The sequence below is a fragment of the Nycticebus coucang genome, chromosome 9 (genome assembly GCF_027406575.1).
Source record: "Nycticebus coucang isolate mNycCou1 chromosome 9, mNycCou1.pri, whole genome shotgun sequence".
Taxonomy (NCBI): domain Eukaryota; kingdom Metazoa; phylum Chordata; class Mammalia; order Primates; family Lorisidae; genus Nycticebus; species Nycticebus coucang.
Genome location: NC_069788.1, coordinates 46,269,857 through 46,284,346, shown reverse-complemented (window position 1 = coordinate 46,284,346; position 14,490 = coordinate 46,269,857). Strand labels below are relative to the sequence as shown.

General features: G+C 49.5%; 2 protein-coding genes across 2 annotated transcripts; one reads left to right on the top strand and one right to left on the bottom strand.

The window, feature by feature from the left end:
- The first annotated feature begins 742 nt into the window (after window positions 1-742).
- B3GALT4 (beta-1,3-galactosyltransferase 4) lies at window positions 743-2,367 on the top strand. Its single transcript, XM_053602016.1, has one exon. It carries the CDS (start codon window positions 945-947, stop codon window positions 2,079-2,081), a length of 1,137 nt encoding a protein of 378 aa, XP_053457991.1. The 5' UTR covers window positions 743-944; the 3' UTR covers window positions 2,082-2,367.
- Window positions 2,368-2,646: 279 nt separating this feature from the next.
- WDR46 (WD repeat domain 46) lies at window positions 2,647-14,408 on the bottom strand. Its single transcript, XM_053602014.1, has 15 exons — window positions 14,117-14,408; window positions 13,808-14,020; window positions 13,617-13,697; window positions 13,360-13,472; window positions 13,150-13,237; window positions 12,705-12,766; window positions 12,337-12,441; window positions 12,081-12,231; window positions 11,418-11,553; window positions 11,117-11,216; window positions 3,800-4,113; window positions 3,555-3,649; window positions 3,274-3,369; window positions 3,008-3,121; window positions 2,647-2,907 (listed from the first exon to the last, which is right to left on the bottom strand). The coding sequence occupies exons 1-15, from the start codon at window positions 14,183-14,185 to the stop codon at window positions 2,809-2,811; spliced, it is 1,836 nt and encodes a 611-aa protein (XP_053457989.1). The 5' UTR covers window positions 14,186-14,408; the 3' UTR covers window positions 2,647-2,808.
- Window positions 14,409-14,490: the final 82 nt, after the last annotated feature.

The window sequence follows — 14,490 nt, the reverse complement described above, 5'->3', positions numbered from 1 at the left end:
TGGGAACGTTACAATGCTAAATCTTATTCATCGGTCATTTCTCCCCTTTTGCTCGGATAGCACTGTACTCAGCTGCCCAAATAATGCCATTGGTTTTAACAATGGTGATGAGCCTTCGCAAGTAATCCTATGTGTATCTAGTACCACCCTGTGACATACAGAGTACATATAAATGAAGATTATGGAACAAGCAACATTTACAGCCTTGAACAAGGGAACCCAGAAGGGTTGTGGGTAGCTGAGCCTAGCCAGTTAGGTGAGCCATTTACAAGTTTGACCACCTTAAGTTAAAGATGAAGTCCTAATGGTTGGAAGCTTAGGGCCAGTTTGATGAAAAAGTCCTTCGGACTGCAAGCAAAAAGAGGAAACCACACGCACCAATTTCACTGACCAAGAATGAGGAGCCCAGGCTGAGCATGGTGGCTCAAGCCTATAATCCTGGCACTGGGATGTCCAGGCGTCATGACCTTCCTTGAGCAAAAGCAAGACCCCATCTCTACTAAAAACAAAAGGATCGCTTGAGCCCAGGAGTTGGAGGTTGCTGTCAGACACGACGCCATGGCACTCTACCCAGGGCAACTGCTTGAGACTTTTCTCAAAAAAGTGAGCCCCGGTAGGGAGGTAGAGCTAGGTCAGGGTGGCAGGCAGTAAGAGAGCGGTCTGACTCCGTCGTCCCTGCTCCGCGCTGGCCGCTTCCGCCGTGTCGCGCTGCTCTGACGCTACTTCCGGTGGGAGCGGCGTGCCTGCGCAAACGGCAGGAAGGTAACTCGCCGGGATGCAGCTGTTGTACCCAAGTGCCACGGTACTAGAGGGGCGCGCGCTTCCCATTCCTGCTGTGTCTTAGGCATGGCCCGTTAAGCGCGAACACGTGATGTGATCCAGGCTACATGGAGCTCTTCACTCCGTAAGCGTCTTTTCCTTCCTGATGTCCACTGTGCCACGCCATGACCCTCAGTCTATTCCGGCGCCTTCTCCTTTCTTCCCTGCTACTGGTGATTGTCTGGGCCCTATTTGGACCCTCGGGGATTGGGGAGGAGCTGCTGAGCCTCTCGCTATCCTCCCTGCTGCCAGCCCCAGCTTCACCAGGGCCGCCCCTAGCCCTGCCCCGCCTCTTGATCCCCAATCAGGAGGCCTGCGGTGGACCCGGCGCCCCTCCCTTCCTGCTAATTCTGGTGTGCACGGCCCCGGAGAACCTGAACCAGAGAAACGCCATTCGGGCTTCGTGGGGTGGGCTGCGTGAGGCCCGAGGACTCAGGGTGCAGACCCTCTTCCTGCTGGGAGAACCCAACAGCCAGCACCCTAGCGGGGACTCTCGTGGTAATGACCTGGTGTGGGAGTCAACGGCCCAGGGGGATATCTTGCAGGCAGCCTTCCAAGACTCCTACCGCAACCTCACCCTCAAGACCCTCAGCGGGCTCCACTGGGCTGACAAATACTGCCCCTTGGCCCGCTACATTCTCAAGACAGACGATGATGTATATGTCAACGTCCCAGAACTGGTATCAGAGTTGGTGCTGCGAGGAGGCCGTTGGGAACAATGGGAGAGGGGAACAGATCCCCCGAGAGAGGCTGGAGTCACAGGAGTCCCGGCCTTACATAGCAAAGCAGTGCCCCTTCTGTACCTGGGCAGGGTACACTGGCGGGCAAACCCCTCTCGGATGCCAGGGGGCCGGCATCATGTATCAGAGGAGCAGTGGCCTCTAACCTGGGGTGCCTATCCACCCTATGCCTCAGGCACAGGTTATGTGCTTTCAGCTTCTGCTGTGCAGCTCATTTTGAAGGTGGCCAGTGGGACACCCCCTCTGCCACTGGAAGATGTCTTTGTGGGGGTAAGTGCCCGACGAGGAGGCCTAGCCCCAACCCACTGTGTCAAGTTGGCTGGTGCCACCCATTATCCCCTGGACCGATGCTGCTATGGTAAGTTCCTACTGACATCCCACAAGTTGGACCCCTGGAAAATGCAAGAAGCCTGGAAGCTGGTGGGTGGCTCTGATGGAGAAAGGTCTGTGCCCTTCTGCTCCTGGCTCCAGGGAGCCCTGGGCATCCTGCGGTGTCGGGTAATAGCCTGGCTTCACAGCTGAGTGTACCTGGGGCCAAGGAAAGGTGCGAGGAGCTGATGGTCCAGCCAGCACCTCTGAAACCTCTCTCTCAGGCCCAAGACAAGGGCTCCTAGCTGGCTGCAGCTGATCAGTTTCCTCATGTAGTTGTCTGTCATCAAGACAGGGATGTAGAAGAACCCTAGAGACCTGGACTGCCAGTTCCAAACATGGTCACCAGGAAGGAAAGAAAACAAAACAACTTGGAGTTGTTCTCTCCAGCAGGGGCAGGAGAGGGGCATATGCCCCTCAATAAACTTGTCTCTACTTCTTCGAGTGCAGTGTGGTCTTCACTAGGACTCCCAGAACACAAACCTGGAGAGCCCAAAGGCTGCTAAATCCTGCCAGATGGGAAGGACATCACCAGGGACATGGGAGAAAGGACAGCTTCTCTGAGGAGGAAGGCTCCTAAAAGGCAAGACTAAGGCCACAGCAACTGCAAGGTATGGGACCAGGATAGAGCCAGGACACTGTGATCCATCTGATCCTAGAATAGTCCCATGCCAGGGGAGGGGAACAGGACCACAGGATGAGACAAAGGCATCATCCAAAAAAATCACTTTCCTCTTTATTACTAATCCACCCCAAGAGCCAGATGTCCACCTCCAAATGGGGAAGGGAGCACATAACTCCCTCTTAGTTCCAGGGAACATTCATTTCCCTGTAGATGACATTGGGGAGAGATTGTTCCCAGGCCACCATGGAAAATGGTTCAGTGCACAAATCTATCCAGGGCAGATGGCCGTGCCCCCAATGGCTTGGCCTTCTTTTGCTTGTGCTGCTGCTGCTTGAGGTTCTGCTGGACCTTGTCCTGGGGATAGGAAAAGGAGAGAGGACATGGACAAAGTGATAAGTGGCAGCTGGCCAACAGTCCAAGCTAAAGGGCATAGCCCATGGGAATGCTCCTTTACCCTATGCTCCTCATCCATGACCTTCTTCTTCCTTTTCACAAGGCTTGCTGTGGAGCTGCGGCCCTTCTGCTTTGGCTTTGGCTGGAAGGGAGCCTTAGCTTCGGGGTCATAGCCCTGAGGGAGGGAATAGGAAATCTGTTATAGTCTCAGAGTCAGGGCACTGGCAGGACCCACTGCTGTGCTGCACTTCTGAGAACAGGCCTGTGGTAGGGAGAGGACGTAGTGGTGAAGAAAGAAGGGCCTGGGCACTCAGGCCTGCTCCATACCAGCCTCTCTATCCGCTCCTTCTTTGCCTGTTCCAAAGAGATGACATCCACCTCTGCCAGGGCTCGTGGGTCCAGACAAATAAGCTCTGCAGGTACCTGGAGGTATCATAGAGAGACAGAAATGGGCAAGGAGCCATAGGAGGGTGGCACCAAAGAGACAGAAGCTAGAGAGGATGCTGAACTCCTCTTTTCAAGATCTCTAGCACAAGAGTTCTAGGGAGCTTTCCCTACCTCCAGACCCAAACCACACACATCACCTTCTCCAGTAGAGAGAACCTCACCTTCTCCAGCAGGGCCTTCACCTCCCATTCCTGGCGCTGTTTCCGACTCCTGTACGGGTTACTCTCCAGACCATCAAAGTTGGGCTCAGCAGCCCCTGGAAGGAGGGAAGAACATAGAACCATAAAGAAGAACCCAGTCCAGCAGCTCCACCCTGACCAAGTCCCGTGCTCCTAGCTGTCTCAGGCCCACCCCAACTTTTAGCCAGAGTTCATCTACTTTGAGCCCTATCCCCTGGCCCACTCACCAGGGACCAGCATGCTGGTGATGCCTCCACTGTGGCCCACCCCTAGCACATCTTCAAAAGGGCAGAACTGAAGTCCGTGCACAGGGCCTGAGACCCGGTGGGTTAGGTAGGGCTGCTCAAGGGAGGGTGGGCTGGCCTGGCCCTGCCCGGCCCAGATGTTGACAACATCACCCATTCCTGCAACCAGCAGTCCCCGCTGGGAGAAGGCCAGGTGCCCTGCTCCCTGGGGCAGGGTCCGAGCACTCAGAGGCTGGAATGTCCCTCGCAAGTCAAAGATCTTCATCTGATGGTCCAGGCCAGAGGTGGCCAGGTACCTGAGAAGAAGGGCGATCAATTAATCTGTCAGTAAATGGGTTTACCGAGCAGACTTGTGATTAAATCCAGGCATTGAGTCTGTCTGAGGAGAAAATGACTAATAATCACTACCATCACACTAAACACACCACAGGCGTTCTCTCAGTTAAGCCTCACAAAACTCTGTACTATTTTTTTTTGTAGAGACAGTCTCACTATTATTTATGGTCCTCGGTAGAGTGCCATGGCATCACACAGCTCACAGCAACCTCCAACTCCTGGGCTTAAGCGATTCTCTTGCCTCAGCCTCCCGAGTAGCTGGGACTACAGGCGCCCGCCACAACGTCCAGCTATTTTTTGATTGCAGTTCAGCGGGGGCCAGGTTTGAACCCGCCACCCTGGGTATATGGGGCCGGAGCCTTACCGACTGAGCCACGGGCGCCGCCCAACTCTGTACTATTTTACAAGTGAGGAAACTGAAGCTCAGAGAAAGGAAATCTGGGTTAGTGAATGGTCAGACTGGGATTCAAGTCAGGCCTGTTTCTTTAGTGTCTGCCTCTTACCTGCTCACACCACATTCCCCTATCAAGACACAAGTCAGGCTCAGCACCCATAACTCAGTGAGTAGGGTGCCAGCCACATACACCAAAGCTGGTGGCTTTGATCTGGCCCAGACCTGCTAAACAACAATGACAACTGCAACCAAAAACTAGCCGGGCATTGTGGCGGATGCCTGTAGTGCCAGCTACTCAGGAGGCTGAGGCAAGAGAATCACTTCAGCCCAAGAGTTTGAGGTTACTATGAGTTGTGATGCCACAGCACTCTACCGAGGGTGACATAGTGAGAGACTGTCTAAAAAAAAAAAATTAAGACACGAGTCAGAGGGATGACAAGCTGTTCCTAAACGTGACATTCCCCTGCACAGACAAGCAGCAAAGCAGGCTAGCAAAGGAAAAGAACATCTGCAGTGGTCAGGAAGGGCTTTATGGGAAAAGTGGTATTTGAGCCATTCTAGGTAATTCCCAAGAAAGCACAATAAACAGAAATATAGCAGGTACAAATGCACTGACAACTGCTGTAGTGAGAGGGAAGCAGAGTGAGATGATATGAGCTTTCCAGGATTGGTGGGAAAGATGATCAGGAAAATCAGGAGGGAACAAATTGTAGGGTCTCTTTAAAGTCAAGACTGAGGACCCCACAGCTCATCCCAACATTGCTCTCTGAGAGTGACCAATCAGAAGCTAAAGACTGCATGGACTCAAGAAAACCTAGTTAGGAAGTAGCGAAGTAACGGGCCAGAGGGCTGGGCCCTGCCACTCTTTCCCTAGGAGGAGGAAGGCAAAGATGATAACCATATCCTCCCAAGGAACCATGCACTCCAGAAATTGTTTACTTTCAGAGGTTGGAGCTTCTGTCCATGTTCAAATTACTCCTTGAACAGGGAGGCTTGAGGGGGACCATCCAGGCAGGGAAGGTGTGTTTGCCGAGGGGCCAAAGACTTTTTTTTGCCTAGGCTGTGAACCCAAGTGAAGGAAACTGAGAGGTCTAGCTGGATATTTCTCCTCACAAGATAATCTGGGGCTCAACTCCACCATACAGGACATTTTTGTTTGTTTGTTTTTGAGACAGAGCCTTACTGTGTCGCCCTCGGTAGAGTACCGTAGCGTCACAACTCACAGCAACCTCAAACTCTTGGGCTTAAGCCACTGGTTCTCAACTTTCCTAATGCCATGACCCTTTAATACAGTTCCTCATGTGGTGACCCTCAACCATAAAATTATTTTCGTTGCTACTTCATAACTGTAATTTTGCTACTGTTACGAATCGTCATGTAAATATCTGATAAGCAGGATGGTCTTAGGCAACCCCTGTGAAAGGGGTCGTGACCCACAGGTTGAGAACTGCTGGCTTAAGCAATTCTCTTGCCTCAGCCTCCCAGTAGCTGGGACTACAGGCGCCCACCACAATGCCCAGCTGTTTTTTTGTTATTGTCATTGTTGTTTAGCAGGCCAGGGCCCAATTTTAACCCACCAGCCCCAGTGCATGTGGCCAGCACCCTACCCACTGAGGTACTGGTGCCAAGCCTGTTTTGTTTTTGAGACAAAAGTCTCAGTCTGTTGCCCCAGGCTAGAATGCTGTGGCATCATAGCTCAGAGCAACTCTAAACTCCTAGGTTCAAGCAATACTCTTGCCTCAGCTTCCCCAGTAGCTGGGACTACAGGTGCCCAGAACACCCAGCTAGTTTTTTTTTTGTTTTGAGACTCCTACCATGTCACTCTCAATAGAGTGCCGTGAGGTCACGGCTTACAGCAACCTCAAACTCATGGGCTTAGGCGATTCTCTTGCCTCAGCCTCTCAAGTAGCTGGGACTACAGGCACCTGCCACAACACCCAGCTATTTTTTGTTGCAGTTCTCATTGTTTTAGCTGGCCCGGGCTGGGTTCAAACCAGCCAACTTAGGTGTATGTGGCCGGCGCCGTAACCACTGTGCTACGGGCGCCCAGCCCCAGCTAGTTTTTCTATATATTTCTTTATTCTTGAGACAGAGTCTCACTTTGTTACCCTGGGTAGAGTGCTGTGACATCATAGTTTACAGTAACCTTAAACTCTTGGGTTCTATGGATCCTCTTGCCTCAGCCTTCCAAGTATCTGGGACTATGGGCAGCTGCCACAACACCCAGCTATTTTTTAGAGACAGGGTCTCTCTCTTGCTCCATCTGGTCCCAAACTCCTGAGCTCAAGCAATCCAACCCCCTTATCCTCCCAGAGTGCTAGGATTACTGGCATGAGGCACCGCACCTGAGGGTTATTAATGCAAACCAGGAATTACAGATGTCTCCTGGGACATGGGGTCACATCCTTCAGTAAACCAATAACTCAGGGGCACATGCTGCCTCCTCTCCCCACACCAGCCATCTGGGTAGATACCAGCCCAGAGGCCAGATGGTACTCCAGGCCTCACTGCTATACTAAACTTGCAAGCAGCAGTTCAGCTTTGAGAAGCCAATCTAATCCAATCCTAACATAAGCTTCCAGAAAGCCTCCTGAGGAAGATGGTCAGCTTCATCTCTGGAGCCCCCCTGGCTTATATGAAGAGCTCTTGAGGAGAACCAGAGAAATCTTAGGGATGGGCCTAAGATCAAGGACTAAAACTGTTCAGCATCAAAGTGTTGACTAGACCCCAGCCCTCACAAACTAATGATTAATCCCTAAGACAAGAGTAGCTGACCCAGGTAGCCCAGGAAGGGTAAGCTTTGGCCCAGTGGCCCACAGAAGGCAGAAAGCCTCAGGCAGGCCTCTCCATTCTCCTAGAGCCAGGCTGGCAGTAAAAAGGGCAGAACCAAAGCACTCTGTTCACAAAGATACAAAAACAGAAGACCATGGGGGTCCACGTGTCCTGGAAGCTTCCATAAGTTGGTGACCACTGGGTTCTTCCTTTTCCTATGCATTTGCTTATTGATTTTCTTTAAAACAACTTAGAAATAGATTTGTAGTTTTTAATTAACGTAGAAGATTTCTGAGCAGCAGTATAAGAGGAGGAAAACAGCTTGTAAGAAAGATGATTGTGGACAGTGCTTGTGGCTCAAAGGAGTAGGGTGCCAGCTCCATATGCCAGAGGTGGCGGGTTCAAACCCAACCCTGGCCAAAAAATGCAAAAAAAAAGAAAGATGATTCTGACAAGAGCACCCGGGACACAGAAGGAAGAACCAGAGGCTGGAAACTGGCTGTATCCAGAAGCAAGGGACACAGCAAGAATGGAAACAGCTCTGGGAAGGACCCTTGAGGAAAAGTAGTCAGGACTTCATAGGTGGTCAGGATGCCACCAAAGTATCCAAGCCTAGGGACCCAGAAGGCACTCAGCTAAAAACAGCAATGAGAATTGCAACAAAAATAGCCGGGCATTGGGGCAGGTGCCTGTAGTCCCAGCTACTCGGGAGGCTGAGGCAAGAGAATAGCTTAAGCCCAAGAGTTGGAAGTTGCTGTGAGCTGTGACACCACAGCACTCTACCAAGGGCAACAAAGTAAGACTGTCTCAAAAAAAAAAAAAAAAAGAAAGAAATTAAATGTATCACCTGGCTAATCACTCCCATAAATCATGGTCACCTGTTTTGTACCTGAAGTGTTGGAACACCATACCAGGGCTGGCTCAACAATTCACCTTTTTTTTTTTTTTTTTAGAGACAGTCTCACTTTGTTGCCCTCAGTAGAGTGCTGTGCCATCACAGCTCACAGCAACCTCCAGCTCTTGGGTTTAAGCAATTCTCTTGACTCAGCCCCCCAAGTAGCTGGGACTATAGGCTCCTGCCACAACACCCTGCTATTTTTTTGTTGCAGTTTGGCAGGGGCTGGGTTCAAACCCGCCACCCTCGGTATATGGGGCCGGTGCCCTACTCACTAAGCCAGAGGTGCTGCCCTCAACAATTTATCCTTATATCCCGTGGCCTCAGCACAGAGCTCCACCCATAGCAGGTGGCCAGTGAATGAAAGGCTAACACAGCTAGAGCGACTGAAAAAGACTCTGTTCTCAAAAAACAAAAAAGCTTTGCAGACACTCCCTCAGGAACAGCAGAAATCCAAAGCAGACACAACTCTCTCCCCTGTTCCCCCTCACCCCACCAGCCAGACCTGAAGATGATGAGAGTAGTGCTCCCTATTTGTGGGGCACTGTGCTAAACCCTGTATATGCCTTAACTAGTTTTGGTTTTTTTGGTTGTTTTTTTTTTTGAGAGAGTCTCACTTTGTTACCCCTAGTAGAATGCCATGGCACATAGCTCACAGCAACCTCAGACTCCTGGGCTCAAGCAATTCTCTTGCCTCAGCCTCCCAAGTAGCTGGGACAACTATTTTTACAGGCAGGCTCTCGCTCTAGCTCAGGCTGGTCTCGAACTTATGAACTCAGGCAATCCACCCACCTCAGCCTCCCAGAATGCTAAGATTACAGGCGAGTTTAAACCCTATATATGCCATAACAACTGTATGAGGGCTTTAGACCAGGGTTTGGTAAACTATTCCCCATGGGCCAGATCTGACCCACCATCTATTTCGGTACAGCCTGTAAGCTTAGAATGGTTTTTACATTTTTAAGTGGTTGGGGAAAAAAGTATTTTGAGACACAAAAATTGTATGAAATTCAAATTTCAATGTCCACAAATAAAATTTTTTACTGTTGTTATTGTTTGGTTTATTTTTTTATAATATAAGTTCTTGCTCTCTTGCCTGGGCTGGAGTGCAGTGGCATCATCATAGCTCATTGCAACCTCAAACTCCTCAAATTTGCTCAAGTGACCCTCCTATCTCAGTACCAAGTAGCTGGGACTACATGCGCACACTACCATCCTCAGCTGACTTCTATTTTTCTGTATAGCTCAGGCTGATTTCAAACTCCTGGCCTCAAGTGATCATGCTGCCTCAACATCCCAAAGTGCTAGGGATTACAGACATGAGCCACTATATCTGGTCCACAAAGTTTTATTTGGAACACAGCCAACTGTGGTTATAATAGCTCAACAATAACACAGTTATAACTTGACAACATTCCAAGCATCTCACATAATACTTACTTCATCATGTATCTGTGTGAAAATATGTTTTCAAAGATGAAATATGTAAAATCTCTTTACAGATCAGCTTTAACATAAATATTTGCAATTGAATTAGATGATGTGAAACACTGACTTTGAATCTCAACTGAGCAAAATGTTTTCCTCGGGTGGCGCCTGTGGCTCAGTCGGTAAGGCGCCAGCCCCATATACCGAGGGTGGCGGGTTCAAGCCCGGCCCCGGCCAAACTGCAACCAAAAAATAGCCGGGCGTTGTGGCGGGCGCCTGTAGTCCCAGCTACTCGGGAGGCTGAGGCAAGAGAATCGCTTAAACCCAGGAGTTGGAGGTTGCTGTGAGCTGTGTGAGGCCATGGCACTCTACCGAGGGCCATAAAGTGAGACTCTGTCTCTACAAAAAAAAAAAAAATGTTTTCCTCAAAAAGGGGTACTCAAGGCTCGGCGCCTATAGCTTAGCAGCTAGGGTGCCAGCCACATTCACCAGAGCTGGCAGGTTCCAACCCAGCCTGGGCCGGCCAAACAACAATGACAACCGCAACAAAAAAACAGCCGGGCTTTGTGGCCGGCACCTGTAGTCCCAGCTACTTGGGAGGCTGAGGCAAAAGAATCACTTAAGCCCAAAAGTTTGAGGTTGCTATGAGCTGTGATGCTATGGCACTCTACCCAGGGCAACATAGTGAGACTCTGTCTCAAAAAAAAAAAAAAAAAAAAAAATAGGGAGGGTACTCAGGAATTCTTCCCATTAGTAAACCTGTGTTATAAGAACATCTTATTCAAAAAAAAAAAAAAAGAATATCTTATTCAATTATTTTTAATTTCATTGCTTTAAACTTAGTGATAATTTGTTTTCTCTGTTATTACTTAAGTACCTACATAATACCCTCAGTTTTTTTCCTCTTGAGCAGCAAAGCCTCAAACATTTACTATTTGGCTCTTTGCAGAGAAAGTATGCTGACCTGTGAACTAGAGAGTAATAATCGCCACACTCAGGGTGAGGAAATTGTGTGGCACACAGAGGTTATGTGTTGTGCCTGTACTTACAGGACTGGTCAGTGGTAACACCAAGACTTTTTTTTTTTTTTTGAGACAGAGTCTCATTATGTCACCCCTTGGTAGAGTGCCGCTCACGGCAACCTCAAACTCTTTTGGGTTTAAGCGATTCTCTTGCCTCAGCCTCTCTAAGTAGCTGGGATTGCAGGTGCCTGCCATGATGCCCAGCTATTTTTAGAGATGAGGTCTCAGTCTTGCTCAGGCTGGTACCAAACTCGTGAGCTCAGGCAATCCACCCGCCTTAGCCTCCCAAAAGCTAGGATTACAAGCATGAGCCACCATGCCTGGCCTGTAACACCAAGATTTAAACCTGGACAATCTGGTTACACAGCCTGTACTTCTAAAGACACAGTGCTTTCCATACTTTCCTACTTAGCTGTGACACCCAAGACCATATCCCGGAACAAGTAACTTACGTGCCTGTAGAATCCACTGCCAAAGCCCATACCCCACCACGGTGACAGAGAATCTTTGCCAGTGGTTCCTTCATGGCTGGACTCCACAAAGACACAGTACCTGGAAGTAAGAACTAAAGTTACTAATACAAACCTAACCCTAAGGTTATTAAGCCTGTGAAAGATGGAGGCTCAAGACCAAGAGATAACAAGAGAGGAAAACAAAAGAGTAACTTTAAGGGACTTATAAAGTACAAAAGTGAAAAAAAGCAAGTGAAAAAAGCAAATAAGGATGGTCAGAGTCAGTAAGCCAGGGACTGACCATTACTGTGTCCAAGATGGATGACAGCATTGTAAGGATTCTGAGTCATGACATCAAGACGTCCAGCCCGAGCGTTCAGAGCTGACACAATCTTCCCCACCGACACATCCAGGTAGGTCAAAAACCCTGTCTCTGACTGAGAGAACGAGAGAGAGAATGAGAGGGTCCTGATTGCTATCTACCCTCTACTAGGGACATTGAGAAGAAGTGGTCTGCCCAAAGGTCTGCCACCCAGTTTTTTTTTTTTCTTTTTATTGACGCACCTTTAACATGAAGTGTTAATTTTATTTATTTATTTATGTTGTTGGGGATTCATCACGGGTATAGAGAACTAGGTTACTTTGCTTGCATTTGTTAGGTAAAGTCTCTCTTATAATCATGTCCTGCCCCCAAGAGCTGTGTCATATGCTGTGATCCCCTTCCTCTTTTCCTCTCTCCACTCCCCCATTTCCCCACCCCCCTGCCATGTACTAGCATCAATTGTCCTCATATCAGAATTGAATACATTGGATTCTTGCTTCTCCATTCTTGTGATGCGTTAGTAAGAAAAATGTGTTTCAACTCCATCCATTAATTTGTATTAATCATCCAGGTTAATACTAAAGATGTAAAGTCACCATCTTTTTTTGTGTCACTCAGTTCTTATGCTTTACAGCCACTCACAGCTGTGGCCAGGAGGAAGTGGAAAGGCAGGAACTCAAGCCGAGTTACTTGGTCACAACGGCGGATGCAGTGGAGTTCGATGCCCTGGTTGTCATAGATGTGAAGCCAGCGATTCTGGGCAACAGCAATCAGAGCCTCAGAATGGAGGAATCTGGAGGAAGAGGAAGAGTGATTGAATCAGAGACAGGGTCACAGCCTGTCGTTCAATCAAGGATAGGTTGTCTCACCCCCCACTGACTATAAACAAACCACTAACCGGATGTCCCGCACTGCCTCCATGACATTGATCTCACACATAAGCCTCTTTGTCACCCAGTCAAGGGCAGCCACATGACCCCGACGCCCTCCAAAAGCTAGGTGTCTGTTGGAAGTGAGGGACAGGCAAGGTGTTACGGCAGGGGACCACCATGACTCAATCCAAGGTCTGTCCCATGCCAGCCCTTCTTCTTCTGGTGGGAGAAGAGATACTGCTATAGATGCTCACCCTTACATCCAAGCAAATCACAGAACCCTCCTCATCAATGACCCAAATGTATTCTGGGTAGGGCTGAGGTGGGTATGGCTAAAGTGGTTAAGAAAACCCAACCACATTTTAGTTCACGAGCCACTGAAATTCAACTTTACCTCCCAGTTCGAGAGTAGTTCAGTCTATAAGGTCCAAACTGCCGCAGATTCAAGTCAAAATGCTAGGGAAGAGTGGAAAAAAAAAAAAAAAAATCAAGGACTTGGCACCACCTATAGCTCAGCAGCTAGGGTGCCAGCCACATACACCAGAGCTGGTGGGTTCGAATCTAGCCGGGGCCTGCCAAACAACAATGACAACTACAACCAAAAAATAGCCAGGAGTTGTGGCAGGCGCCTGTAGTCCAGTTACTCAGGAGGCTGAGGCAAAAGAATCACTTAAGCCCCAAAAAGCTTGAAGTTGCTGTGAGCTGTGTCAGCACTCTACCCAGGATGACATAGTGAGACTCTGTCTCAAAAAAAAAAAAAAAAATCAAGAAAGAATGAATCCCTACAGTAGTTTTCTATTCTAGTGCCTGCACCATCCATCAACCCTCCTCAAGCTCACCTTGGCTGCACTTGCAATGTCCACAGCCTCCACGATGTCAGACTGGAGTATCTTCGCTGTGTTTTCCCCATCCTCTCCCTCTAAAAACCTGCAAGCAAAGGTTATGATGGCAGTAAAGCATCCTGTATGAGGTAGGTATACCAACATAAAAATGGGAAAGGAGAATCCTGTGAAGCACGGACTAGGAGACCCAGATCAGGAGCCACTCACCCAGGCTCTTCGGAAAGAAGCAGCTCAGAACGAGCAGCTTTGGTACTTGTTTCCTCTTCTTCAGCTTCAGCCACCTCAAGTCTGCTCCGAGTTTTGGATTTCGATTGTGGTAGCTACAAAATAGATGGTGGGGAAGGAGTAGGAAAAAAAAAAAAAAAAGAACACAGGATAAATAGGGTCACTCTGTATAGACTCAATCCAACTCATCCAGACACTCCCTGCCTCCAGCCGTGACCCACACTCCAACTGGACCTCACCTTTTTGGATTTGTCTATGCGACGGAACTTCTGTACCACCTCCACTGAGATGGGAACGGGGCCTGGGAATGGGTCCTGGACCTGGGAAAGAGAGGAGGCAATTAGCAAACAGGATCCGATTGATTCCAAGCCTCTCATTCTTAAAGCAGAAGGCGACCTGCCCTGCCACCCATCACCCCAGACAAGTTCACCCTAGACAAGCTCCGCTGGGCCTCTGGATTCCTCCGTTCCCTGTGTTTCTTCGGTACTTGGGGCTTCTTAGAGATCCGAGACCTCTTTAAGATGTGAGCGGTCTTTGACCTCTGGGGTCGGAACTCCTGCTTCCTCTTCTTGTTACAAGGGGGCCCTGAAGAGGCTCGGGCTGTATCTGAAGCGGTCTCTTCCTCCCAGTATCGCCGCGGTTTCTACGGGCAGACCAGGAGCTCTGATACTCCGCAGCCCACGTTCTGCCCCCGAACCTGCAGTTGAAAACCTCCTTTCCCACCCAGGGAGGCCTCTACCTTCCTCTTGGCCTGAAGTTTGTCCTTCTTGGGCAAGACGTCCCTCCTGGGTTTGGGGGCTGTCTCCATCTAGTCCTGCCAAACCACGATACACGTGCAAAACTCCCCTCAGCTGTCCCACAGTAGGCTTGGAAGCTCCCGGAAGTCCTCCGCCTCTCCTCCAATCTGCACTGTACCAGGTCTGAAGCCTTCTAGGCGCCATCTTGAGTGAGGGTACGCTCTTATTTTAGGGGCTGGACGGGTTTGGCAACGTCCCCCAAGTGGCAGCTTATACCCGAATAATGGGAAAGTGTGAGGCCAAAGCCCAAGTAACAGCAACGTCCCCCAAGTGGCAGCTTATACCCGAATAATGGGAAAGTGTGAGGCCAAAGCCC

Excerpts from the sequence above, each read along its gene's own strand:
- B3GALT4 (XM_053602016.1), top strand. The coding sequence starts at position 945 with ATGACCCTCAGTCTATTCCGGCGCCTTCTCCTTTCTTCCCTGCTACTG.
- WDR46 (XM_053602014.1), bottom strand. The coding sequence starts at position 14,185 with ATGGAGACAGCCCCCAAACCCAGGAGGGACGTCTTGCCCAAGAAGGAC. Across the intron at positions 11,217-11,417 it reads CCATCTTGGACACAGTAATG|GTACTGTGTCTTTGTGGAGT; the intron begins GTCAGTCCCTGG and ends TCTTACTTCCAG. Across the intron at positions 4,114-11,116 it reads GCAGTGGATTCTACAGGCAC|GTACCTGGCCACCTCTGGCC; the intron begins GTAAGTTACTTG and ends CCTTCTTCTCAG.